This window comes from Dicentrarchus labrax, unplaced genomic scaffold (assembly GCF_905237075.1).
Source record: "Dicentrarchus labrax unplaced genomic scaffold, dlabrax2021, whole genome shotgun sequence".
NCBI lineage: Eukaryota > Metazoa > Chordata > Actinopteri > Moronidae > Dicentrarchus > Dicentrarchus labrax.
The window spans coordinates 1,265,001-1,291,794 of record NW_026136730.1 but is presented as its reverse complement, the minus strand read 5'-3'; the positions used below and the strand labels follow the sequence as shown (position 1 = coordinate 1,291,794).

Sequence of the window (26,794 nt, the reverse complement as noted above, 5' to 3'; positions counted from 1 at the left end):
CTGAACACCACAACATTTTAATAACTTGATGTATAATATTGTTTCAGTTTTGACATGATATAAACATAATAACTATTAACTTTAGGGTCATTATCAGTGAATATATAGATGTTCCTTTTTTTAAAATATATATTGTATTGACAGTTGTGTTATTGCAACAAAAACAGATCCTGATATTCAAATCTAATTTTGTATTGTCTGTATTATTCTTGTTTTTTTTTCTCCAAATTGTCTGTAAAAATATTGAATAAAAAATAGAAAAACTATTAAAATGCAATGTAAAGTAATGTGTTCTACTTATTCTTTTATATATGTTTATAATCATTTCTGGTATTGATGTTGTGTCACATTATATGGATACATTTGAAATTCAAATTGAGATTTTCCTTGTAAATATTCTTTCAATAGGATGAACTGAAACTGGTGAAACAGAAAGGATGATGCAGGAATCGAACCTGCACCACCGCTGTACGGCCTTACCTCACAACCCTGAAGGTCCGAATGTCAGACTATCACAGTGGCATGTGAATGCAGCACAGAAACAACACACCTGCACACAGCTGTAGTTTAATCTTTTATCTGTACACAATGTAAACATTAATAACGCACACACACTATATCTTTATATCTTTAACATCACTCAGCAGAGCAGTTAAAGACATTTTACTCCAATACGCAGAAATTCTTTACAAAAGAAACACATTAGAGTCACCGTCAGTCGTTATATGTACAAAATATTCACACGCAGCATCTGGCCCCGCCCACAACACCTGACATCACAGTGACATCACCTGAGCCGCTTACAGTCAGTCAGTATAATGCTGATTATCATCAACCTGGTTATTGATCTGGCAGATTTCTGATCAACTGAGTCAAAAAAAGAGTAAAGTTTTAGTATTTTAAGCCTTCGTTTGTCAAATGAATAATGTTAATGAAGCGTTTATTATCACAGCCGACTGATTCCTCATGGTTTTATTAGCACTTCCTGGGAACACGTTACTAATTTCACTGATTTTCATAAATGTTTTTCTTCCACATTCATCAGTTCATGGTAGAACAATTCCTCTAAAAGTATCTTTGATATTCTGCTGAAAATAAAAAGGATTTGATTAAGAGATCCTCATCGAAATGTTCATCAATATATATCTGTGATCAGTCGAATCCATCCCATAATATCAGGTAGACTTTATTCTTTATTGCAGGTTTGTAGTTTGTCCTTGTTTAGCTCCAGAAACCTGGATCAGGTGCTGACGTGCCACCGTACAGGGGTAATAATCCGGTTAAACCAGGGACCACCAAAGCCTCACATTCAGCCTGCAGAATATATTACAATATTTCTATATTCATATTATAAGTGTTGTGAAGTTAAATGACATTAAAAGCTCTTCTCTGTATTATTCTTTTATTAAATGCTTTGTTTCACTGCCTGACTGGTGGAGGGATAATCTAGTTATCAGTCAGTTATCAGAGTGTGTTCACACCGATATAGGATCATTAAAATATCACTCATAAAGAAGCTCTGGCCGTCGGTCAATGTGGTCGAAGATCCCGGATTCAAACCACAATCATCTGTTCCCTGTGGTGGTCCGCCGCCCCGTCAGGTCGTCTCCTGCGCGTCCGAACTGACGGAGAGCCGGTCCGACCGGTCTGCCGTGATCCAGTTTCCAGTCTGTGTGTGGTTTGGTCCCGGTGGTTCACACGGTGGAGGGCTTCATCAGAGCCTGATCCCCAAACAGCTGCTTGAAGTGAACCACATGCTCCTCACAGTGCTCTCCTGGTAACACACACACACACACACACACACACACACACACACACACAAGGTTTGGTCCAATGACTCTGAACAGTGCTTCAATAAAAACGAACTCATAACAACCACATTTTATATTTAATATTCCTCCCACACGTCCTGGAAAACCTGGAAATTTGAAGAATTTAGAGTTTTTTCCGTCATAGAAACAATAAATATTCCAAATATCCCTGAAATATTCTGTGTTGTCTGGAAATTTGTTGCCCTCAACCTTCCTCTGTGCCACTGTTGTACGTGAGACTCATCCCCACGGTCGGCTGTGGTTTCGGTGTTTTGGCTCACCCGGGTTGAAGTTGGGACTTCCTCTCAGCCGTTGGTTCCTCTGCTGGAACGACCTGAACACGGTGTAGAACAACATCTGGTCTCCGGTCTGCTGCGCTGCGTCCAGAAACTTCCTCGCCGACACGTTGTCGTGGCCGCCTGCTCGCAGTGAAACCGGGTTAGTTCCCCGAGCCTTCTGCGTGTATTTTGGTAGATAAATCAAACATCAACGTACCGACGCTGCGGATGAATCTGAGCGCGCCCAGAACCTGCTGCTTCGACAGCAGAACCTCGACGATCTCGTCGTTGGCCGTGGAGAGACGCTGAAAACACACAACGGCAATTCAAATAATAATTCCACTTCAGTAAAGAGTGGTTCTGTACAGCCGGTGTGTGTTCGATACCTTCAACATGTCCAGTGACAGCTGGTGTGCCGGAGGGTACGTACTCTCCAGGGACAGCAGCAAACAGGCCTGAACCCACAGAAACAAACAAGGGATGTTAACGCTGCAAAAGAAAGCAAATTAAACTCTGAATAGTTGAGTGAAGGTTCAGCTCTTCGTCCCCAATGAGCTCATCACTCCTGTATCTATATCTGTCTTCTTGTCATTATGTAAGAAAACCTTAAAAAGTTTCAGGACTCTAAAGTTGATCTTATGCTGCAGCATATTAAACGTACAATATGTCCTTTCTGTCAGCAGATGTTTGATGAAGCAGCGGGGATCATGGGAGGTTTCTATCCACAGAGGTCTCCTCCTCTCCAACACAAACAGACTGCTGATTAAAACCACTAAACACACTGAATAAAGCAGTTCCACCTTAACAATCACTGCTTCTCCCACGCTGTTGGACAGACAAAGGACGTCCCGGAGGGGCTGCGAGCCGAGCTGCTGCTAACGTTAGCTCAGCTTGTTTCTCTGATAACTTAAGATCCAGACGTCCGATGACTAAAATCCTTCATCCGGTTCAAATCTAGAGTTAAAAAGCACCAAGATCTAAACAGTGGATGGTAACAATGTGTTAGAATGAGCTGACCAGTGGTTTGGAGTCGCTGAGGACGTGGTACTGCAGGAACTGGTGCAGCATGTAGAAGAGGTTGTGCTGCACCAGCGTCTTAATCACCAGCTCATACAGGTAATGCTGAAAGACACAATGAGAGAGAAGTTGAGCCGGCAGCAATGTGAGGTTTGTCCTCAAGGTGGCAGCAGAGGAGACGGTCAGTCGGTACCTGTACGGTGATCTGGAACTGGTTCAGAGAACGGATGTACTCCATCAGAACCGCAATGATGAACTTATGGGAGACACCCTGCAGACACAGAGCATCATCTTACACATCACTCTTGTTACATAACGGAGCATTTAAAAGCAGATTTCTGTCATTTGTCACTCACCACGGTGTAGGTCTGCTCCGCCTCCAGGTATTCTTTATACACCTGGTTGAGCTTGTCGAAGACGGTCGCCACGACGGGAAGACTTCCCTTCTCCCCGCCCTCCAGAACTGAGAGCGAGACAGAAAACGTTTCAGACAAAACAACACAAAAGCTGATTTTCACTGCGTCACCATGGCAACGTTGTTCTTCGAACTTAAGATACATAAGATGTTATCCTCCTAAGGGACCTCTGACAGAATTTAGGCTAGATCTGGTCAATCTGCTGGAAGGTATAAATGAAAGTATAAAAATGACATTTCCTTTCACCACTAGGTGGCGCTCTCAATATTAGTGAATATTATCACATAGACATGTTCAGGGCGGGACTCTTATCAAACATCTGAAGTCCATTGAGATCGGATCATGTACTCAGAAGTTGTGACAAATCCCTTTTTCATAACGAGTCTCTGAAATTCCACGCCGCGAGCACGTCACTCGATGGATTGTCATAAATAGCACAACTTTTAATCATGAAAGTCTTTAGATGGCTGTGTCCAAATCTGAAGTGGATCCGATCAATTCCCTAGGAGGTGGCCAACTTTCTGTAGGGTTTGGGATATGGCGCCCACTGGATGTTTTGTTCATCTGGATAAGATCTACGCGTGTGCCGATTTTTAAGCATATCGGGGAAAGGGGCCCCGGGTGGTACAGTTTACGAGAACTTAAAAGAACATGAGACTGCACTGTACTGATATATAAAACTATATTAGACAACCATGAGCATAAAACCTGAGCAGATCAAAGTTTGTACATTTGTTCCACGATGACCAAAGATGATGATTTTAGTTTGTTCCAATCAAAGCCGCTCTTTACACCTTGGAACTATTTTCACACAGATGCTGAATTTGATCCTGAAAGACTTCTGTTTGACATTTGAACCTTTTCTTCCTTCACAGAAAGTTTTTACCAACAAAGTTCAGTTTTAGACTCAAAGTTGAATATTTGTTCATATTTTAATATTTGAGTCATAGAAACACTTTCCCTCTTATTGTGGGTTCAAAAAGAAGATTTGAAAAACAAGCTCAGAGTTATAGAAGAAGATCAATTCTTCCACCCACCTAGAGCTGGAGTCTGTCCAAGGTTTGTGCCTCTGAAAAGGAAGTTTTCAAAGAATGATGTTTGAATGTTTTATCTTTTTATGTGTTTAAATATGTGTTGTCATTGGTGGGTTTTTCTTTCTATCTGTATGTCTCACCCTGTGTTACTGTTGTTGCTACTGTGGCAAAATCAATTGCCCCACAGAAACAAATAAAGGACTTATACAGGCACTCACTGAGTTAACATGAACTATGTGGTTTAGGAATAATGGCCGTCTAACAGGAAGACACATGAGGAATGTTCCTCTATCTGAGCCTCTGTCTGCTGTATGTTGGTGGGCATCAGAAATATTTGATATCTGTATATGTTCATTGTACAGAGGTCATATATGATGAGAACTGCCTTTCTGTATGTGTGATATCCTTTAAACTGGAGAGTGTCAGAGGTTAGAAGAGATCATAGAGAGTGGGATCAACACATGAGTCCAAACCAAGATGGAGGCCTTCTCCTCTGGGGTTGAACACAGAGATTGACCCCACGACACGGCAGGTTTAAAGCTCCCTGTGGTGGAGGGTCGGGTCTCTGACCCCAGTATGGGGACTGACCCTCAACCAGTAACCAGAGGCCTCAGGGACCAGTCCGTCCTCCTGTAGACTTGGATTAGAGGAACACAGGATGGAGTCAGGACACCCTGGGGGGAGTAAGGAACTACAGCTGTTACACTATATTATATTCTATCATTAGATTATTATTACTGCTGTATTTGGCTGTTGTAGCTGCTCAGGTGGAGCTGATTTCAACTATTGAGGAAGGACTGTGACTAATTATTATTGTCATTGATCTAAATTGTCCAACTTGAGAATATATTGAGAAATGCCTGTTACAATCATCCAGAGCCCACAGTGACACAATGTTGTCTGACCAACAGTTCAAAGCTGAACATAGTAAAAGTAGTAATACTACACTACAGAAATACTCCATTACAACTTAAAGTGCTGCATTAAAACAGTTCCTCAGTTACAGAAGTATTATCAGCACAATGTAGTTGAAGCTCCCAGTCTCTCTCTGCAGACACTCCACTCCCCACACCTGTTGTTGCCCTGACAACCGTGACGTCACAGCCGCTCCCTGTCCACAGGTAACTTTCACTTTGTGAGCTCGTCGTGTCGCAGCTTCTTCTTCTGTCCATGTGAAGGTTAGTAAGAGACACTTTTCACTGTTTGACTCCTCAATGACTCTTTGTTCATCTTGTTAGTTTAGTTCAGTAGAAAGAGCAGAAAACTCTACTAACAGTCAACTGAGAACCAACATGGAGGAAGAGTTTCCTCCATCTTACTGTCAGTGTGTCACTGTTCAAAGTAATCAGAGTACTCACTGACAGTACTCAGAGTACTCACTGTATGATTTCTGTCTGTCTTTATGAGCTCACCTTATCAATGTAGTTGAAGTATGTAAAGTGAAAGTAGTCAGTGTACAGAATGGCCTCTGTCAGTGTTGTATTATTATATTAGTGGATGATTATTATTGATGCATTAACATGTAATCACTACTTTAATGTTGGAGTTGCTGCAGGTGGAGCCAATATGAACTACTTCAAATACTTTTGGCTGCTTGAATGTAAAATAATGAATTCTATTTTATAAACTGATCCCATGTTTGAAAAGTAAGCAGGAAGTAAAGCTGTCAGATAAATGCAGCTCCATGAGGCCATCTAGTGGACTGATAGTAGAAGTAGAGCAGCTGATGGCAGCTTTCTGCTCTCATTCTTCCTCAACACTGACCAATGAGAACAAGCAGCATCTCCTCTGGCCAATAACAAACCACTATTGATCCATGTATTGATTAGTTTGCAATGTGTGACAGTGATGAGAAAAGGCCATCAGTAGTTCCCAGAGTTCACAGTCATGTTTTATAACTGCTTCTTTAGTCTGAGCAACAGTCCAACAAGACAAAGGGATTCAACTGACACTGAGAGGAAACAGAGAGAAGCAGCCAATCAGTGGAGAAGCAGCTGATAGTTTTACAGGAGAAATGATGTAAATCAGTGGTTCCCAACCTGAGGGTCGGGACCCCCACTAGTGGTCACCAAAGCTTCATGGGGGGTCTGTAGGTCGGCCTACATCTCAGCATCTGGTTCACTTCTGTGAAGAAAAGTCAATGTAAAGTAAACTGTCTAATAGATCAATGACCAAACATCAGGGACAAGAAAACACTGAATTTGTCCAAAAAGAAGCATATTAAGTATTTATGATTGTTAAAAATGATAAAAAGATACATAACACAGACAAACTGTATAAAAAGTTCCCTCAACAGGAAATAATCTGCTCAGAATTCATCAGAATCAACTTCAACTTCTTGCAGTTACTGAGTTCAATATTTGGGTTGATTGTACAGTTTTGGATATAATATGAAATATGTATAAAATATGTCCCTCAGTCAGGGGTCGTCAGTTTACTCAGTGATAGAAAAAGGTTGGGAACCACTGATGTAAAGGATGAATGAGTGATGATGAGTTCTCAGTGCTGATCAGTGATTGGACTGATGCTTTCAGCTCTGCTCTCAGTGTTTCCTCTACAGATGAAGGTAGAAAGTCTCTGGGAGCTGATGTGGATGTGAATTCAGCAGCAGCTGCCAAGGTAACAGGATGGATTTTGGATTATTGGACTAGCTGCCACTGCATGCTCTGACTGGATATAGTAGACTTGGAAAAAGAGCAACATTTCAACTGTTGAGGAGCTTTTCAAAGTCAGTCAAATAGAAGTGAAACAGCAACATGAAGTGTATTCCTCTAGTCTTCAACCAACCCCACAGACTAAAGAGCATTGTGAATGTCATTTCTTAGATACTGCAGCTCAAAGTGCCAACAACATTTCTACTCTGCATGGAAACTGTCAGATGAGTGGATTTAGTATTGAGCTGAATGAGCCGTTTATATCAGCCAGTAGAGTCCTATTGTCCTATTGTGTGTTAGAAATATACAGTCTGCATCTCCAGCATTTACACACTGACAGATGCTAACTTGTATATGTTGGTCAATTAGCATAATTAGCATTAATATTCAGCTATATGGACAATATTTCAGTAATTGTTTGGCTGATTTTGACAATACAGGAGTGTTTTATTGGGGTTATTGAGGATGATGAATTCATTTCTGACATCGCTGACAACATTTCATCTCCCAGTGGGCTGATTTTGAGTATTTTTTCATCAATTATGAGATTATTTATTTGCTTAATTAATGCATAACCACATTGAATAAATATCTGAACACCAATGACAAAGAGCTTTCTAAACTGCAGTTCCAATGTATTATGCATATAAATGACCTCAAAATCAGTGAACCTGGAGTTCAAATAAAAACAATTTAAAGTGCAATTTTGTATTTTGTAAATGTCATAATTTGATCCATCATCCTCAGCAACTCCCAAAACCACTACTATAGTATCTGTTGAAATATTCTCCATACAGACATACACACATGCTTATTAATGCTAATAAAGATAATTGAGTTGGAATCTGTCAGTTTCTAAATGCTGGGGACCCACACTGTACATTTCTAACATAAAACTTTGGTACTCAACATTTCTGAGTTCATGTTGCTGCGAGTCGACTAATCCCTCCAATCAGAGCTGTGTGTGTTTGTCATGTGACTGAGAGGAATGATGGGAAATAATGTGTGATCTCTCCCAGCAGGTTGCTGTGTCTGTGTGAAGGTGTGGGCTCTGCTATGAATCAGTGTGAGGACAGAGAGGAGGGAGTCCCTCCCTCTAAAAGCACTCTGTGTGGGGAACATGACACAAGGACCAAAGCTCAGAGGTGAGATGAGGATCTCTAACTGTCCATGACTCTTCTCCATGTCACAAAGGCTTTGATTCTCCATTTGAAACAAAGACATTTATCTGAGCTAAAGTACGTAGTTGTCAGTATTCAAACAGGGCTGGACGATCTGATCTCAAATCAGTATCAGGAGAAACATTCAGCTTCATAATGAGAAATGTAACAGTAACATGTGTTTGAATCAATCAGAGCAGATTTCCTTCCTCATGTTGCTCACTGCTGATGTTTGTCCTGATTCATTCCAGTCTGACCAGTTCCACATTCTGCTCTTCTGGACTGGACTGGGAGCTGATTGCTCGCTGCTTAGATGTTGTAGCTGCTCTCACTGTAATTATATGGAATTCAGACAGTGTGTTGAAGTGTGTGACATCAGTAAATTGTGTTCAGTAACACGTCCATAATGTCAGTAATTGAAGACATTGTTCTTATTGTCCAGCCCTGTATTCAAACATTTCAAATTATACATCATTTCACAAAGTCTTTGATTCAGTGAATGTTTCTGAATATGTGAGCTTGAATTTCTTTCTATCAGGATCCATCAGAGACCAGACTGTCCTGAACCTGAACCCAGCTGTGTGTCCATGAAGAGTGATCGCTCTAATGATCATCTTATATACTTCAAAGATGGCCGCCACTCTGTTGATCAAAGGTGAGGATTTCAAACTGATGATAGAAATAAAATGATGTGTTTTTATCAGACTCTCAGTTTTTCAACCTTTACTGACTCAGATGAAGTTCTCTGAGCACCAACACTCTTTCAGCAGCAGCTGCCTCACACTCACACAGTCAAACACATTCACACTGGGAGCTGCCCAGTACAACCAGTCTGATACAAGCAGACACTGAGCAGCTCCACTGGAGCAGCTGGAGGCTCTGGGTGACTTGCTCCAGGGCACTTCAGCAGTGTACAGTGAGGGAGGGAGGGCTATATGGAGGGGTTGGTGAGAGCTGTTGGGACTGAACCAAACTGAGCTGTTGATTCTCAGTGGGATCAGCAGGACTAGTAAACCTTTACCACTACAGGGAGTCATCAGATTCACTGTTCACATCCAAATATCACTTCATGGACCTTTACCTTGTGTTTGTCTCTGTGTGGACAGACATAATGTGAGCTCATTCTTCATGATTCCTCCACAGAGTGGACCAGGAGAGCTCAGAGGTTCCCAGTGGTCAGTCTGCCCAGCAGCATCAAACACACCTGGACTCCATATTTATGGTCTGTACATGGACAATAACTACTTTTACATCTACTGTGTTCACAATAATCTCCATGCTGCACTTTTTAGACCAGTGGATTGTCAGTCTGTCCAACATGGATCTGATGTTTGCTTCCATGATTTGACTTTGATTGAGTCATTCATATAATATTCTGTTCCAGCTGCTGGAGGACAACATTGTCACTTTTGTGAAGAACGAGCTGAAGAAGATCCAGAAGGTTCTGAGTTCAGATTTCTCAGAATGCTTAGATATTCAGAGGGAGGATGAGGAGGTGTTGGACGGTGAGGATGAGGAGCAGAGGAGGAGCAGCATAGAGGCATTTCTGAAGATCACACTGCTCTTCCTGAGGAGAATGAAGCAGGAGGAGCTGGCTGACTGTCTGCAGAGCAGTAAGAGGATTTCTCTAAAGATTTAACTCGCTGGATAAATGAGACATTTACTGATGTCTCAACAGACCGACCAAAATATATTCACATACTCATTCTTTAAAGCCAAAATTGGTCACAACTCACCAATTAAAATGCATAAGAAGATATATATATATATATATATATAATATTTTTTAAAGGAAGGTTTCAGACCGCAACCTGTCTGCACGAGGGTTCACAGAAAACATGCATTAAATAGCGGCTGCCTCCAGGTGTGTGCCACCAGCAGTTTAACACAGTGAAATGCGGCAGAGGATGTGTGCTTGGATGTGGGCAACAACCACTTACCCTCATTGAAATGACTGGTGGCAGTAAGTTAGCTCCATAACTTTTGGTCTCAGGGACAAACAAAATAGATATTTTCTATCTGAGCTGAACATTTTTCTGCTTTAGGGGAATGAAATATTTTATTTATCAATCACTTAATGGTCATATTTTCTGTGTCTTCATTAAGAACATCTTGTTGGAGTTTGTCAGCGTGGACTTAAATCTAACCTGAAGAAGAAGTTCCAGTGTGTGTTTGAGGGGATTGCTAAAGAAGGAAACCAAACCCTTCTGAACCAGATCTACACAGAGCTCTACATCACAGAGGGAGGGACTGCAGAGGTCAATGATGAACATGAGGTCAGACAGATTGAAACAGCATCCAGGAAACCACACAGACCAGAAACAACAATCAGACAAGAAGACCTCTTTAAACCCTCACCTGGAAGAGATGAACCAATCAGAACAGTGATGACAAAGGGAGTGGCTGGCATTGGGAAAACAGTCTTAACACAGAAGTTCACTCTGGACTGGGCTGAAGACAAAGCCAACCAGGACATACAGTTCACATTTCCATTCACTTTCAGAGAGCTGAATGTGCTGAAAGAGAAAAAGTTCAGCTTGGTGGAACTTGTTCATCACTTCTTTAGTGAAACCAAAGAAGCAGGAATCTGCAGGTTTGAAGAGTTCCAGGTTGTGTTCATCTTTGACGGTCTGGATGAGTATCGACTTTCTCTGGACTTCCACAACACTGAGATCCTGACTGATGTTACAGAGTCCACCTCAGTGGATGTGCTGCTGACAAACCTCATCAGGGGGAAACTGCTTCCCTCTGCTCGCCTCTGGATAACCACACGACCTGCAGCAGCCAATCAGATCCCTCCTGAGTGTGTTGACATGGTGACAGAGGTCAGAGGGTTCACTGACCCACAGAAGGAGGAGTACTTCAGGAAGAGATTTACAGATGAGGAGCAGGCCAACAGAATCATCTCCCACATCAAGACCTCACGAAGCCTTCACATCATGTGCCACATCCCAGTCTTCTGCTGGATCACTGCTACAGTTCTGGAGGATGTGTTGAAGACCAGAGAGGGAGGAGAGTTGCCCAAGACCCTGACTGAGATGTTCATCCACTTCCTGGTGGTTCAGTGCAAACTGAAGAACGTCAAGTATGATGGAGGAGCAGAGACAGATCCACACTGGAGTCCAGAGAACAGGAAGATGATTGAGTCTCTGGGAGAACTGGCTTTTAAGGAGCTGCAGAAAGGCAACCTGATCTTCTATGAATCAGACCTGACAGAGTGTGGCATCGATGTCAGAGCAGCCTCAGTGTACTCAGGAGTCTTCACACAGATCTTTAAAGAGGAGAGTGGACTGTACCAGGACAAGGTCTTCTGCTTCGTCCATCTGAGTGTTCAGGAGTTTCTGGCTGCTCTTCATGTCCATCTGACATTCATCAGCTCTGGAGTCAATCTGCTGGCAGAAGAACAAACATTCTTAATTTCTTTATTATTTAAAGACAAACAGAATCTCAAACATCTCCACCAGAGTGCTGTGGACAAGGCCTTACAGAGTCCAAATGGACACCTGGACTTGTTACTCCGCTTCCTCCTGGGTCTTTCACTGGAGACCAATCAGAATCTCCTGCGAGGCCTGCTGACACAGACAGGAAGTAGCTCTCAGACCAATCAGGAAACAGTCCAGTACATCAAGAAGAAGATCAATAAGAATCTCTCTGCAGAGAGAAGCATCAATCTGTTCCACTGTCTGAATGAACTGAATGATCATTCTCTAGTGGAGGAGATCCAACAGTACCTGAGTTCAGGACGTCTCTCCACAGATAAACTGTCTCCTGCTCAGTGGTCAGCTCTGGTCTTCATCTTACTGTCATCAGGAAAAGATCTGGACGTGTTTGACCTGAAGAAATACTCTGGTTCAGAGGAGGCTCTTCTGAGGCTGCTGCCAGTGGTCAAAGCCTCCAACAAAGCTCTGTAAGTACAGAGAGTTGGATTTCTATATTATTACTAAAATACCCCGTTATCTTTTAAACTTACAGATTGTTTTGCTTTATTATTGTATTAATATCACAAATGTTATTGCTCTTAATGTTTATTATTGTCTCTTCAGACTAAGTGGCTGTAACCTCTCAGAGAGAAGCTGTGATGCTCTGTCTTCAGTTCTCAGCTCCCAGTCCTCTAGTCTGAGAGAGCTGGACCTGAGTGACAACGACCTGCAGGACTCAGGAATGAAGCTGGTGTCTGCTGGATTGAAGAGTCCACACTGTAAACTGGAAACTCTTAGGTCAGATCAAGTTAGTTTGTCTTAAGTCATATATTATATATATTTCATATTATATTTCTCTAAACTATTGCCTCCTTGCAGTGTAAACACTCTTATCTTAAAACTTCTGAATCATTAAATTTGGTCATCAGGACTTCACATTTTCAACCATTAATATCCAGGTACTACTGAACCAGAGGAACTAATCTCAGGAAGTAAACTAGAGTCTAAAAGTAGAAGTCCTTCTGTGTGTTTCCACTGCATCAGAAGAACCTTAAAGAACAGGCTAATTAGACCCATGACAGATAAAAAAATAATGGTAGTGTTTCAAACACAATATTCTCTCTCGAAGGTTTTTTAGGGTTGTCCCTGACTAAAGATGTTCCTAGTCGACTAGCAGTCTTTAAATAAAGCCAATAATTGACTGATCGTTGAACGTTTATGATATTACTTTAACTATTTAAATATATATATAACAGCGGCCTGTTAAATGCTAAAAGAAAAAGCAACACAGTATAACATCACACAACTCAGAACGTGTAATAAATAACATCCAACGTCACTAAAACAAATACTGGTGGACTTATCAATACAATGGATGATGTATCACATTAACATTTACAAATGAACTTGCTACAAACTCGCTCCCTTCACTCCTTTCCTCCTATCCCTCCTGCAGCTGAACGCACTGCGTGATAGTCCTCCGATGGTCCCGGTGTCAGCCCGGCTCTGCCCTACTTCCAGCCCCACTCCCCGGCAGTCCAAAGCTCATGGTGTAAACAAACCTTCAAGCTTGCAGTCAGGGTACAGTCAGCTGATAGGCTGACTTGCTAGAGGTAGCAGCTCTTTAGTAGTTAGCACATGCAGCAGTGCTGTTACAAGAAAAAAGCTCCGTGCTGTAACAATCATCCTGGTGCGAATATCTGACTAATGACTAAGACTCTTTCATTGACTAACAGTCTACTCTACTATTAGGGGACAGCACTACTGATATTTATGGTTTTGTGACTCTGATGTTTGATACAATGAATTAATGAAAAGCAGAAATGCAGAGGGTCAAACACAGACTGAAAACATTAGTATCTCCACAGTGACCATCTGCTGACAGTTTAATGGTTATTAAGTGTTACTTTAGAAAGTAACTAATGTGAAACAATCCGAACAGTAATAGTTTTATTTCTCTTTTCTTTGTCCACTCTACTGCCGCTTTCTCTCTCATTGACTCTTTCTGTGGAAAAGAGATTATGGTAAAAAAAAAAATTAGTAAGTAATTCTTGAGTCGTCATTCGGTCACTATTACTTCATTATCTGTGCACTTATTTGTTTCCCCCTGAAAGCTGAAATACAGAAATACTTAAATTAATTATTTTTAATTATGGAAACTTTATTACTATCAAATAGTTAGTGGCCAGTTACATTTAACAACACAATTATTTGTGTTCACCTCTCCCCTGTTAGAGGGTTTAAAAAATGAGCTGCAGGAGAAAAAAAAATGTATCAAACTATTAAATCTTTCAGAAATTAAACATGGAGTTTATTCAGAGATCTTTCGATCTCAAAGTTCAGTAAAACTTGATGAAGATTAAACTTTATCTACTGTTCATCCAACTCACAAGTTCTCTGGTTCAGCTGTTCATTTGAACATCAAAAGGTGTATCACTCTTCACTCTACACAATGATTACTGCCACCAATAACTCTTTGAATGTACATATGGCATGTGGCTGTTGTTTTAAGACACACTTGAACAAATGTGGATGTGTTTAATGACATTTACTTACTAAGCTACAACATACAGTAAGAAGGTCTTAATAAAGGTAATACATAAAGCTGTAGTTATAGCTGTAATGACAAAGTCACTCTACTCATTTTAGAGAAAAGCTCATTGATTAGGACATAGTAATGTTGATCTCCACATTTAAAACCTGAACACATCTGATTGGATTATAAATTATTTTTATCTTCATCTTTTATTCATTATTCAGATTGAGTGGCTGCAGTTTGTCAAAGATCAGCTGTGATTATCTGGTCTCAGCTCTGAAGTCCAACCCCTCCCATCTGAGAGAGCTGGACCTGAGTTACAACAACCTGCAGGATTCAGGAGTGAAGCTGCTGTGTGGTTTTCTGGAGAGTCCACACTGTAGACTGGAGACTCTGAGGTCAGACACCATTTTTTCTTTCTGTGCTGAGATTAATATGATGTGAAAGTTGTGCTGACAGTAAAGTGCAGACATAAGGCTGATATTATACTGATCCACACTGAGTATCTTAATGCTAAAGTCTGTTTTCTTCTTCAGTGGTTTAGTCCATTGACTGTGGCAGATCAATGTTGAGCTCCACATTTAAAACCTGAATATAACAAGAAAAATCTACACTGAATCACTCTTTATTTCCATCTTATATTCCCCATCATGTGTTTTAAAAGACACAAATACAATCAATAAATCAATAATCTCTATTTCAACTATCAGACAATAACAAGTAATAATGTCATTCTTATCATTATTATTATTATTATTATTATTATCATTATTAATATTTTATTGTTATTATTATTAACATTATTATAAACATTATTATTGCTATTATTATTATTATTATTATTATTATTATTATAAACATTATTATTGCTATTATTATTATTATTATTATTATTATTATTATTATTATTATTGTGTTACTTTAGGTTAGAGGGTAGGTCCTGTCATTTTATTTATTTATTTGTTATTTTAAATGTGTTTATGTTAAATGTCCCTCCTATCTGAAACACTTGTTAGTCCCATGAACATCTCCATATCCAATTAGACACATGCAATATCCTTTTCTCTTTCTTTCAAGAAGTTGGACGCAGGTCATTTTAATTTAAAGCTCCATCTGACTGGAATAATCTTCCACTTTCTTTGAGATTATTTAGTATTGTATGAGTTTATCCCAAAATCCATCCTGACATATTTGGTATCTTTGTAAACTTTAGGATCTTGAGTGGAACCTTCAATCAGTTTCTGTGGGTTTTTCTTTGTGTTTGGCTGCACAACATGAGTTTGTATAGATGGAGCCACTGGTGGAGCTGGCAGAGGTTAAGAGCTGAAGTCACTACGTCTTTATTGAAGCAGCAGCACGTTGTCATTAATATTAATGAGAGCTCTTTTTCACTCTTTGTATTTTACTATCTTACTTATTCTATCAGAAGAAATAGATACGCTCAAGGAGGATTGATGGAACAGGACAACGGTTTGAAAAGAGTAGTAACAAATAGCTTTATTGGCAACAGTGCCACCTTTAAGTGCAAAACATAAAATATTTTTTAGATATGACTGAATTCCTTTCTTGTATCAGAAGTTATCAACAAGTCAGAAAATGAAACTGAATAACGCTCAGTAGAAAACAAAACTCTTCACAGTATGAGTTATGAAATATATGGGCCCAAAATAATCAACAGACCAGAGAGAAAATTCAAAAGAGTCCAAAAACAGAAAAAGTAAAGTGTGAATGAAGTCAATATTCACAGTTTGTCCTTCTTCAGTGTGTTTGTGTGATTGTTCATCTACCCGGGTAGTGTGACTTTATGTTTTATTATCTGTATGAAGAGATGTTCTCTCCAATGCACAGTGAAGCTCTCGCTGACGTCACACCCTCCACGATCCAATGGGCTTGGTTCTGGCTCGCCATCAGAATCCACTCATACAATAAAACCAACCTGCATAGAGCAGTAGTAGTAGCATCTCTTCAATACAATCTTATTCATCTCGTTAATCTCTCTTTATCTATTTATCTTAACTGTACAGTATTAACTCTCTTTTTATCTTAAATCAATGAACGTGAATTATTCAATGACCAAGTTTCATATACAGCTGCACAATAACTTTAACAGCCAACACACAATTATATATATAAATCTTTAAATGCTTTTAACTCATCACAGCTTAATGTACACAAATTATGAAATGAATGTCTTTCAATCATGTTTTTATCAAGAAAATGAAATGAATTATCTTCTGTAAACTCAAGTTCACACAGCTGTGTGTGTTTGAGCTCAACAACCAGCTTTCTTAGCTGTATAACAGGTGCTAGTGCTATTAACACAGCTCAACATGTTTATCTGTCTCCGGTTGGTTTTTAAACACTATCACAGAATCATAACTATACACAGTGGAGACATATTCAATAAAATAAGTAATTATCTGTGAGCGGCAACGCTAATCCTTCATAGCATTTACTGACCGGAGTTTTCACTGGATAATAATCAATATCCACACGGTCAGCTTTGACAAGAAAAACCCTCTTCCTTGTACGGAAGTCCTCCAAAATGGTCATTTTAACAACTTTACAGTCAGTTATCAACTTTATTGAACTCGCTCTCTCTCACGTGGAGCTCTGGTTTGTATCGGTGCATGAAAAATAAACAGAGAAAGAAACAAGGAAACTAAACAACTACATCTGAAATCTACTAGACTGTATAGTTCTACACATTGTTAAACTGTGAACATTGGGGATTACACTGTGTGTGTAACTAATGGGTGTTACATTTATTCTTTATTCAGATTGTGGAGCTGCAGGTTGTCAGAGATCAGCTGTTCTTCTCTAGGCTCAGCTCTGAAGTCCAACCCCTCCCATCTGAGAGAGCTGAACCTGAGTTACAACAATCTGCAGGATTCAGGAGTGAAGCTGCTGTGTGGTATTCTGGAGAGTCCACACTGTAGACTGGAGACTCTGAGGTCAGTAGAGGGTTGGAGTCAGTCCATGCTGGCTAAGCTTTCCTGCAGCAAAGTGTCTCTCACTCAGTAAAAGTATCTGTGATGGATAAACTAGTGACAATCTGCCCTCGCTCTGCCCCTCCTGTACAGTCTACTGACAGTCACCCTGCAGAGACACAGAGACAGACGCTCTCTGTACAGATACAGTCTTTATTTTAACCAGTGCAGACCAGATAAAGCAACAGTGAACAGCAGTGAACACATCAGCTGGTGCCAATAGATTTGTTACCACGTTGGTTTTGATGGTTTTGATTGGCTACATCATTAACAACGAGCCTCCTCCACACATTGTTCACTTGCTGATGTAGAAACAGAATTGAATTGAATAGTGATATACACCAATCAGCCATAACATCATGACCACTGACAGGTATTCTAGGCCTGACTGAGATCAGCAGCATGCTGTTAATCAGGGTTGACATGAATAGGTGTATTAATGTTGTACTGACATTATGATGATCCACAATAACACAATGACGAAGTCACTCTACTCATTTTAGAGAAAAGCTCATTGATTAGTGTGGTATCTGAAGGCTTATAAATTTAAATTACATTCTGTTATAAGTTCAAATGATTGTTGATGTCAGCATATGTAGTGTTAGTAGTACATGAGATCAAGGGACTAATTCATACTATGGAATGTTTATGGCTTTACATTAGCCTCTGGCCTCAACTGTTTACGGCTTAATCCTTTACCGTTTGTGGTTGAAGGGCATCTGACCTTTACTTGATAACCCTCACCTCCCCTTATCATCTTAAACATTTGGATTGGAACCAGTTGTTTCTTTTGATCTTTTGGAGTAAAACTGACCTATATAAACCCGTGTTCAAGGTGAATTAGACAGAGTTGTTCATTTGGCTGGATGCTCTCCAAGCTCCCGCGGTGCTTGTATAGATGCTGAACTTTTTTGTAATAAACCTTTTTATATACAATCAAGACGGTGTCAGCGGACTTCTCTTCAACACATCTTCACATCATCGCTACTTAATATACCACATTAGGACATAGTAATGTTGATCTCCACATTTAAAACCTGAACACATCTGATTGGATTATAAATGATTTTATCTTCATCTTTTATTCTTTATTCAGATTGAGTCACTGCAGTTTGTCAGAGATCAGCTGTGATTATCTGGTCTCAGCTCTGAAGTCCAACCCCTCCCATCTGAGAGAGCTGAACCTGAGTATCAACAATCTGCAGGATTCAGGAGTGAAGCTGCTGTGTGGTTTTCTGGAGAGTCCACACTGTAGACTGGAGACTCTGAGGTCAGTAGAGGGTTGGAGTCAGTCCATGCTGGTAACAACTCGTTTGTTCCACTATAACAATAAGTCACAGTACAGGAAAAAGTTCACAGACTCATATTTACCTCTTGTTGATCACAAAAGTTCAAACCCTTAGGATAACTAATCAGCTTCTGCCTTTCTCCACAAACACCAGAGCTAGCAGGGTACGACTAAGTACTCTCTACCTGAGAATGTAATTTGGTTGGCTGTTTAATCCAGAACAGTCCAATTACAATAAAGAAACACAAAGATTGACATATCATGCATGAACCAGGTTAGGCTGTAAGGCTGAATACAGTGTGTAATACAGATACATATAAAACAAACTATGTTAATCTACATGAACTTCATCCTTTGACCTCTGAACTGTAGAGATTATACATCTTATATTTAGACACATATTTAACCTTCCATTTACATTTTAAACAGTATTTATATCCATGTTTTTAACCATATTTATACATGTTAAACCTCTCCTTTTAAACTATTTACTGTCTGATGACTACATGAATTATCCACATCTTGAAGTCTAAAAGTATTTTATCCAGGGCTACATTTAATTAACAACTGAACCTAATTTATGTTCATACATAACTTACATCCATAAAGTTGTAAAGTTGCTTTTGTTCATAGTTTAATGTTTGTTGAACTAAATTTACTCTGCAGTCACAAAGACTTCTGTTTGTTAAAGAAACTGTAGAAAATGTCCACTGTTAGTTGTAGGGATGCACGATAACTTTTTTTAAAACCCGATACCGATAACCGATAACACACACACACACACACACACATACATATATATATATATGATCATGACATTAATACTATGAACAAACCCAAAAACACTTTTGACTCTTTCAATGGAGATATTGGCAAGCCTCTCAAAAAACAATAAAGGCCCCTTGAACTGATGCAAATACATGCATTGGGATTACAAACTGAAACTGTTCAAATAAATAAATAATTATATATATAAATATACATATATATATATATTAGGGGTGTCACGATTCTCCAAATCCTCGATTCGATTTAATTTTCGATTTTAAAGTCTCGATTCGATTTTCGATCTTTTTTAATATAACTATTAATGCATTCCTTATATGTTATTTACTTTTTTTGGCCTTTTCCTTTTCTGTTTCGGGGGGGCTTTTATTTTGAAACTGTTCCAACTGCCAGGATGTAAACAGAACAAACATTAAACAGAGACGTGAACATAGTGAAATGAAACAACAAAGAATGATGATTTGATTGTTTCAGCACACTCCGAAGAGACCCAAGGTTAGTGTTCATGCAGTATGTTCTTATCAATGTGCATTTTAAGCCTTAAAGTCATTTTGGACTGTAACTAGATCATCTTTTCACTTGTTCACATTTTCTAAACTTGTACATTGTAAACCTTCTTCAGCTCTGAACAGATTATTAAACACTGAATGATTTCAAGCAGGAACATTGTCTTCTAAACTTACATCTTTTATTCTTTATTCAGATTGAGGCACTGCAGGTTGTCAGAGATCAGCTGTGATTATCTGGTCTCAGCTCTGAAGTCCAACCCCTCCCATCTGAGAGAGCTGGACCTGAGTGACAACAATCTGCAGGATTCAGGAGTGAAGCTGCTGTCTGATCTTGTGGAGAGTCCACACTGTAGACTGGAGACTCTGAGGTCAGTAGAGGGTTGGAGTCAGTCCATGCTGGTTTCAGCAGTATTGTACTAAACACAGTTAGTATCAAAGCAAAGATCCAGTATTTGCTGCTTTCCTCAGTGAAGCTGTGAGAGGAGGATGGTGACAGACTTCAGGGTTGGACAGAAAGACAGACAGAGACTGTAAACACTGATTATTGTCTTCTGTTGTCTGTCTTCTTCTCTCCTCAGATGGAAGTGATCTCAGTCAGAGTGTGAGTGGTGAGGAAGGAGGTTGTGTTGGAGGATCAGCTGTGTCCTGATGATCCAGAGAGGTTGAAGCAGCAGCATCAGCTCTGACTGGGCCATGTTACTGGGAGGTAGAGTGGAGAGGAGAGCTTCATCCAGCAGTGACTGACAGAGGAATCACAACCAGTGGAGATGACTCTCAGTGCTGCAGTCTGAACTGCTCTGAGATCAGCTCCACTGTCAGACACAATGTCAAGTCCACCATCATCCCTGTGTGTTCCTCTGGATGTGACAGAGTATCATCAGTGTATCTGGACTGCTCTGCTGCTGCTCTGTCCTTCTACACAGTCTCTGCAGACACACTGAGACTCCTCCACTCCTTCTGCTCCACACTCAACCACCTCCTCCACCTGGAACCTCCACCTGGATTTTATTCTTTCATTCATTCACATATTCTGAACCCAAACTGCCTCTACACATTCATTCTGTTTATGACAACAGAACTGTAGATGAACACTTACTTAAACACATTTCTTTAAACAGAGTTGCAGTTAATGTTAATTATATTTCTAATTCATTTAGTTGAAACTTTAAAATCAGCCTGCATACATAAAGTTACCTCTCTGGAGTTCTGGTTATTACCAGATACAGATTTATTGTAACACACAGAAATAAGAATATTAAACATGTAGAAAGTTTGGATTTAAGTTAACAGGATTATCATTATTAGTAAAAGATTATATACAGTTACTTTTTAAAACACTGCAAAGTCTGGAGATAATTATCTGTGGGTTTGTCTTTGGAAACAACCTCCCTTTGTTTCACGTCGTCATTTGATCCATTGTTAATATGAAAATATTGATTCAAGTCTTTTTTAGTTCCTGAAATATCTCTGAATTTTGGTGGGAAATCAGTGCCGTCTCAAACGTCAGACACACACTGAACTCACAACATTTTAATAACTTGATGTATAATATTGTTACAGTTTTGACATGATATAAACATAATAACTATTAACTTTAGGGTCATTATCAGTGAATATATAGATGTTCCTTTTTTAAAAATATATATTGTATTGACAGTTGTGTTATTGCAACAAAAACAGATCCTGATATTCAAATCTAATTTTGTATTGTCTGTATTCTTGTTTTTTTATCCAAATTGTCTGTAAAAATATTGAATAAAAAATAGAAAAACTATTAAAATGCAATGTAAAGAGATGTGTTCTACTTATTCTTTTATATATATTTATAATCATTTCTGGTATTGATGTTGTGTCACATTATATGGATACATTTGAAATTCAAATTGAGATTTTCCTTGTAAATATTCTTTCAATAGGATGAACTAAAACTGGTGAAACAGAAAGGATGATGCAGGAATCGAACCTGCACCACCGCTGTACGGCCTTACCTCACAACCCTGAAGGTCCAAATGTCAAACTATCACAGTGGCATGTGAATGCAGCACAGAAACAACACACCTGCACACAGCTGTAGTTTAATCTTTTATCTGTACACAATGTAAACATTAATAACGCACACACACTATATCTTTATATCTTTAACATCACTCAGCAGAGCAGTTAAAGACATTTTACTCCAATACGCAGTAATTCTTTACAAAAGAAACACATTAGAGTCACCGTCAGTCGTTATATGTACAAAATATTCACACGCAGCATCTGGCCCCGCCCACAACACCTGACATCACAGTGACATCACCTGAGCCGCTTACAGTCAGTCAGTATAATGCTGATTATCATCAACCTGGTTATTGATCTGGCAGATTTCTGATCAACTGAGTCAAAAAAAGAGTAAAGTTTTAGTATTTTAAGCCTTCGTTTGTCAAATGAATAATGTTAATGAAGCGTTTATTATCACAGCCGACTGATTCCTCATGGTTTTATTAGCACTTCCTGGGAACACCTTACTAATTTCACTGATTTTCATAAATGTTTTTCTTCCACATTCATCAGTTCATGGTAGAACAATTCCTCTAAAAGTATCTTTGATATTCTGCTGAAAATAAAAAGGATTTGATTAAGAGATCCTCATCGAAATGTTCATCAATATATATCTGTGATCAGTCGAATCCATCCCATAATATCAGGTAGACTTTATTCTTTATTGCAGGTTTGTAGTTTGTCCTTGTTTAGCTCCAGAAACCTGGATCAGGTGCTGACGTGCCACCGTACAGGGGTAATAATCCGGTTAAACCAGGGACCACCAAAGCCTCACATTCAGCCTGCAGAATATATTACAATATTTCTATATTCATATTATAAGTGTTGTGAAGTTAAATGACATTAAAAGCTCTTCTCTGTATTATTCTTTTATTAAATGCTTTGTTTCACTGCCTGACTGGTGGAGGGATAATCTAGTTATCAGTCAGTTATCAGAGTGTGTTCACACCGATATAGGATCATTAAAATATCACTCATAAAGAAGCTCTGGCCGTCGGTCAATGTGGTCGAAGATCCCGGATTCAAACCACAATCATCTGTTCCCTGTGGTGGTCCGCCGCCCCGTCAGGTCGTCTCCTGCGCGTCCGAACTGACGGAGAGCCGGTCCGACCGGTCTGCCGTGATCCAGTTTCCAGTCTGTGTGTGGTTTGGTCCCGGTGGTTCACACGGTGGAGGGCTTCATCAGAGCCTGATCCCCAAACAGCTGCTTGAAGTGAACCACATGCTCCTCACAGTGCTCTCCTGGTAACACACACACACACACACACACACACACACACACACACACACAGGTTTGGTCCAATGACTCTGAACAGTGCTTCAATAAAAACGAACTCATAACAACCACATTTTATATTTAATATTCCTCCCACACGTCCTGGAAAACCTGGAAATTTGAAGAATTTAGAGTTTTTTCCATCATAAAAATCCCTGAAATATTGTGTGTTGTCTGGAAATTTGTTGCCCTCAACCTTCCTCTGTGCCACTGTTGTACGTGAGACTCATCCCCACGGTTGGCTGTGGTTTCGGTGTTTTGGCTCACCCGGGTTGAAGTTGGGACTTCCTCTCAGCCGTTGGTTCCTCTGCTGGAACGACCTGAACACGGTGTAGAACAACATCTGGTCTCCGGTCTGCTGCGCTGCGTCCAGAAACTTCCTCGCCGACACGTTGTCGTGGCCGCCTGCTCCCAGTGAAACCGGGTTAGTTCCCCGAGCCTTCCGCGTGTATTTTGGTAGATAAATCAAACATCAACGTACCGACGCTGCGGATGAATCTGAGCGCGCCCAGAACCTGCTGCTTCGACAGCAGAACCTCGACGATCTCGTCGTTGGCCGTGGAGAGACGCTGAAAACACACAACGGCAATTCAAATAATAATTCCACTTCAGTAAAGAGTGGTTCTGTACAGCCGGTGTGTGTTCGATACCTTCAACATGTCCAGTGACAGCTGGTGTGCCGGAGGGTACGTACTCTCCAGGGACAGCAGCAAACAGGCCTGAACCCACAGAAACAAACAAGGGATGTTAACGCTGCAAAAGAAAGCAAATTAAACTCTGAATAGTTGAGTGAAGGTTCAGCTCTTCGTCCCCAATGAGCTCATCACTCCTGTATCTATATCTGTCTTCTTGTCATTATGTAAGAAAACCTTAAAAAGTTTCAGGACTCTAAAGTTGATCTTATGCTGCAGCATATTAAACGTACAATATGTCCTTTCTGTCACCAGATGTTTGATGAAGCAGCGCGGGATCATGGGAGGTTTCTATCCACAGAGGTCTCCTCCTCTCCAACACAAACAGACCGCTGATTAAAACCACTAAACACACTGAATAAAGCAGTTCCACCTTAACAATCACTGCTTCTCCCGCGCTGTTGGACAGACAAAGGACGTCCCGGAGGGGCTGCGAGCCGAGCTGCTGCTAACGTTAGCTCAGCTTGTTTCTCTGATAACTTAAGATCCAGACGTCCGATGACTAAAATCCTTCATCCGGTTCAAATCTAGAGTTAAAAAGCACCAAGATCTAAACAGTGGATGGTAACAATGTGTTAGAATGAGCTGACCAGTGGTTTGGAGTCGCTGAGGACGTGGTACTGCAGGAACTGGTGCAGCATGTAGAAGAGGTTGTGCTGCACCAGCGTCTTAATCACCAGCTCATACAGGTAATGCTGAAAGACACAATGAGAGAGAAGTTGAGCCGGCAGCAATGTGAGGTTTGTCCTGAAGGTGGCAGCAGAGGAGACGGTCAGTCGGTACCTGTACGGTGATCTGGAACTGGTTCAGAGAACGGATGTACTCCATCAGAACCGCAATGATGAACTTATGGGAGACACCCTGCAGACACAGAGCATCATCTTACACATCACTCTTGTTACATAACGGAGCATTTAAAAGCAGATTTCTGTCATTTGGATTTAAAATCACTGTATTTCTTTACTTTTTCTGTCCAAGATTTCATTCAGTGAGCTCAATTATTGTGTTTGTAAAGATCTGGGATCGGTCTCTCTCGCCGTATTAAAACACAAGGTCATCATTTTAACATCGATCCACTCTCAGCTTCATAAGTCAGGTTCCTGTGTGTGTGTGTGTGTGTGTGTGTGTGTGTGTGTGTACCTTCCTCTCGGTGAACGACGACAGGACGTGTGTGTACATGTCTGATTGGTCGATGACCGCCTGAGTTCGGACCGGACGTTTCTGGGCCGCACTGCCTCGACTCGGACCGGACTCCATCGCCTGCACACAGAAAACACTAACATCACATCTCACATAGAAAACATACAAATACACGTGTACAAGATAATATTACTGAGTGCAGGACGCTGACTGACTACAGTACTAGAGGGACGCATCATATCGCCTACTGTACAGATCATATAATAGATATTACAGTTTATAATATTATAATAGAAGAGTTAAATAGACAACAAATAACAGACAGACAGAAATTAGAAGATTTAAAAGGATTAAATGAGGATTACAATAACAGTAAAGTCTCTAAATGATCTGTGTAAGAGTATCACATTGTTCCTAAATACGCGGTTCTGTTCTGACGTGTCACTATGATGATGATGATGATGATGATGATGATGATGATGATGATGAAGAAAAGCGCTGCAGGTTTGTGGCGTTCAGCGAGGACGTCACTCACCACGGTGTAGGTCTGCTCCGCCTCCAGGTATTCTTTATACACCTGGTTGAGCTTGTCGAAGACGGTCGCCACGACGGGAAGACTTCCCTTCTCCCCGCCCTCCAGAACTGAGAGCGAGACAGAAAACGTTTCAGAGATCGGCTTTAAAAGCAGACAGACAGATAATGGCAGACAGACAGGCAGACAGACTTACTCTGTGAGCAGACAGACAGGATGACCATCTTGCAGTCCCTCCGTCGTAACAGGAAGTCCATCAGTTTGCCTTTGTCCTGAAGGAGGTTGACCGTTGGAGGCAACTTCACCTGCAGGTACCACAGGTAACCTGACACACACACACACACACACACACACATTAGTTTAACAACAACAACAACAACAACAACAACAGATCTGTCTCCCACACCTTCACTGGCGCTGATGATGATGTCGGGTTGGAAGACGCTCCAGGAGGAAGAGTCTGAGTGACGGTTAAAGGTGATATTTATCAGATTAATACAATATTATCCATCATATAATCTATCTATTACTGTCCTCAGCATTCACTCATTAATTATTATTATTCTCAGGTTAAATTTAATGTATGGCTACTGTGTTAAAGTATAAAGTATCATCATCATTAATGACTTCATTTAGGCTTCATTAGTCTGTTATTGTTGAATATTTTGTTGTCTACACTTTCCTGTCACTCTACAGCCGTCACTATCGATTAAAGACAATAAAAGCCCAAAAGAAATCATCTTAAAGAGTTTATTTGGACCGAACCCGACTTGTTGGTGGAAGAGTCGAAAGACCAATAAAGATTTACTTTGGTGAGTTTTATTTTGTTACTGCTGAGTTTAACAATCTGAAAGGTAAAAGCCCATAAAACCTGTCTGAGAGGTAAAAGGATACAGAGCTGACAGGGAACAGGAGGCTGAGAGGGAACAACTGCTGGACCTGCAGAGACACAGAACAGAGAATCTAAACACTGTAAATAATCTGTGTGTGTGTGTGTGTGTGTGTGTGTGTGTGTGTGTGTGTGTGTGTGTGTGACCTGACAGCGGTATCCTGTAGGGGTGTATGGAGCGGGCAGGTAGGACAGGTTGGTGTGTGTTGACAGCGCAGTCTGGATCCTTCAGCTTGATGTCGAAGATCAGAGACGTCTGATACACACACACACACACACACACACACACACACGTTATTAAAGTATTTGGGTGAATGTGCCACAGAC

General features: G+C 40.3%; 3 protein-coding genes and 1 long non-coding RNA gene across 11 annotated transcripts in view; 2 read left to right on the top strand and 2 right to left on the bottom strand.

Moving 5' to 3' along the window:
- The window catches only part of LOC127359477 (protein NLRC5-like), a 186,285-nt gene extending 164,592 nt beyond the window's left edge, over window positions 1–21,693 (top strand). The window contains exons 36-39 of the mRNA XM_051393261.1: window positions 14,638–14,723; window positions 18,412–18,585; window positions 20,093–20,266; window positions 20,477–21,693. Coding sequence (XP_051249221.1) covers window positions 14,638–14,723; window positions 18,412–18,585; window positions 20,093–20,266; window positions 20,477–20,486 — 444 coding nt within the window. The 3' untranslated portion in view covers window positions 20,487–21,693. The remainder of the gene's footprint in view (window positions 1–14,637; window positions 14,724–18,411; window positions 18,586–20,092; window positions 20,267–20,476) is intronic.
- Window positions 562–26,794, bottom strand: part of rmc1 (regulator of MON1-CCZ1) — a 30,539-nt gene continuing 4,306 nt past the window's right edge. The window contains exons 10-21 of one of the 7 annotated variants that reach the window (XM_051393411.1): window positions 26,615–26,723; window positions 26,473–26,517; window positions 25,985–26,038; window positions 25,775–25,903; window positions 25,582–25,688; window positions 25,047–25,166; window positions 24,690–24,767; window positions 24,497–24,601; window positions 23,865–23,933; window positions 23,696–23,783; window positions 23,482–23,619; window positions 562–1,774 (exon numbers count right to left, since the gene is read on the bottom strand). In XM_051393411.1, the coding sequence (XP_051249371.1) occupies window positions 1,695–1,774; window positions 23,482–23,619; window positions 23,696–23,783; window positions 23,865–23,933; window positions 24,497–24,601; window positions 24,690–24,767; window positions 25,047–25,166; window positions 25,582–25,688; window positions 25,775–25,903; window positions 25,985–26,038; window positions 26,473–26,517; window positions 26,615–26,723 (1,122 nt within the window). In that variant the 3' untranslated portion in view covers window positions 562–1,694. Of the gene's footprint in view, window positions 1,775–2,092; window positions 2,231–2,306; window positions 2,395–2,475; window positions 2,545–3,106; window positions 3,212–3,299; window positions 3,378–21,967; window positions 23,181–23,481; window positions 23,620–23,695; window positions 23,784–23,864; window positions 23,934–24,496; window positions 24,602–24,689; window positions 24,768–25,046; window positions 25,167–25,581; window positions 25,689–25,774; window positions 25,904–25,984; window positions 26,039–26,472; window positions 26,518–26,614; window positions 26,724–26,794 lie in introns of those variants that run through there. The other 6 variants (XM_051393410.1, XM_051393407.1, XM_051393409.1 and 3 more) reach the window with 6 other exon arrangements.
- On the top strand, window positions 5,623–13,369 carry LOC127359490 (NLR family CARD domain-containing protein 3-like). 2 transcript variants are annotated; one of them, XM_051393367.1, is made up of 9 exons: window positions 5,623–5,734; window positions 7,103–7,175; window positions 8,230–8,355; window positions 8,909–9,025; window positions 9,514–9,592; window positions 9,755–9,983; window positions 10,477–12,277; window positions 12,414–12,587; window positions 13,246–13,369. In XM_051393367.1, the coding sequence occupies exons 3-9, from the start codon at window positions 8,267–8,269 to the stop codon at window positions 13,247–13,249; spliced, it is 2,493 nt and encodes an 830-aa protein (XP_051249327.1). In that variant the 5' UTR covers window positions 5,623–5,734; window positions 7,103–7,175; window positions 8,230–8,266; the 3' UTR covers window positions 13,250–13,369. The 2 variants fall into 2 exon arrangements, with proteins under 2 accessions (XP_051249327.1, XP_051249329.1); XM_051393369.1 differs by lacking the exon at window positions 13,246–13,369 and having other exon boundaries at window positions 12,464–12,587.
- On the bottom strand, window positions 14,424–20,266 carry LOC127359542 (uncharacterized). Its single transcript, XR_007882651.1, has 3 exons — window positions 20,181–20,266; window positions 18,353–18,499; window positions 14,424–14,489 (listed from the first exon to the last, which is right to left on the bottom strand). It is a non-coding gene; the product is annotated as an uncharacterized LOC127359542 (long non-coding RNA).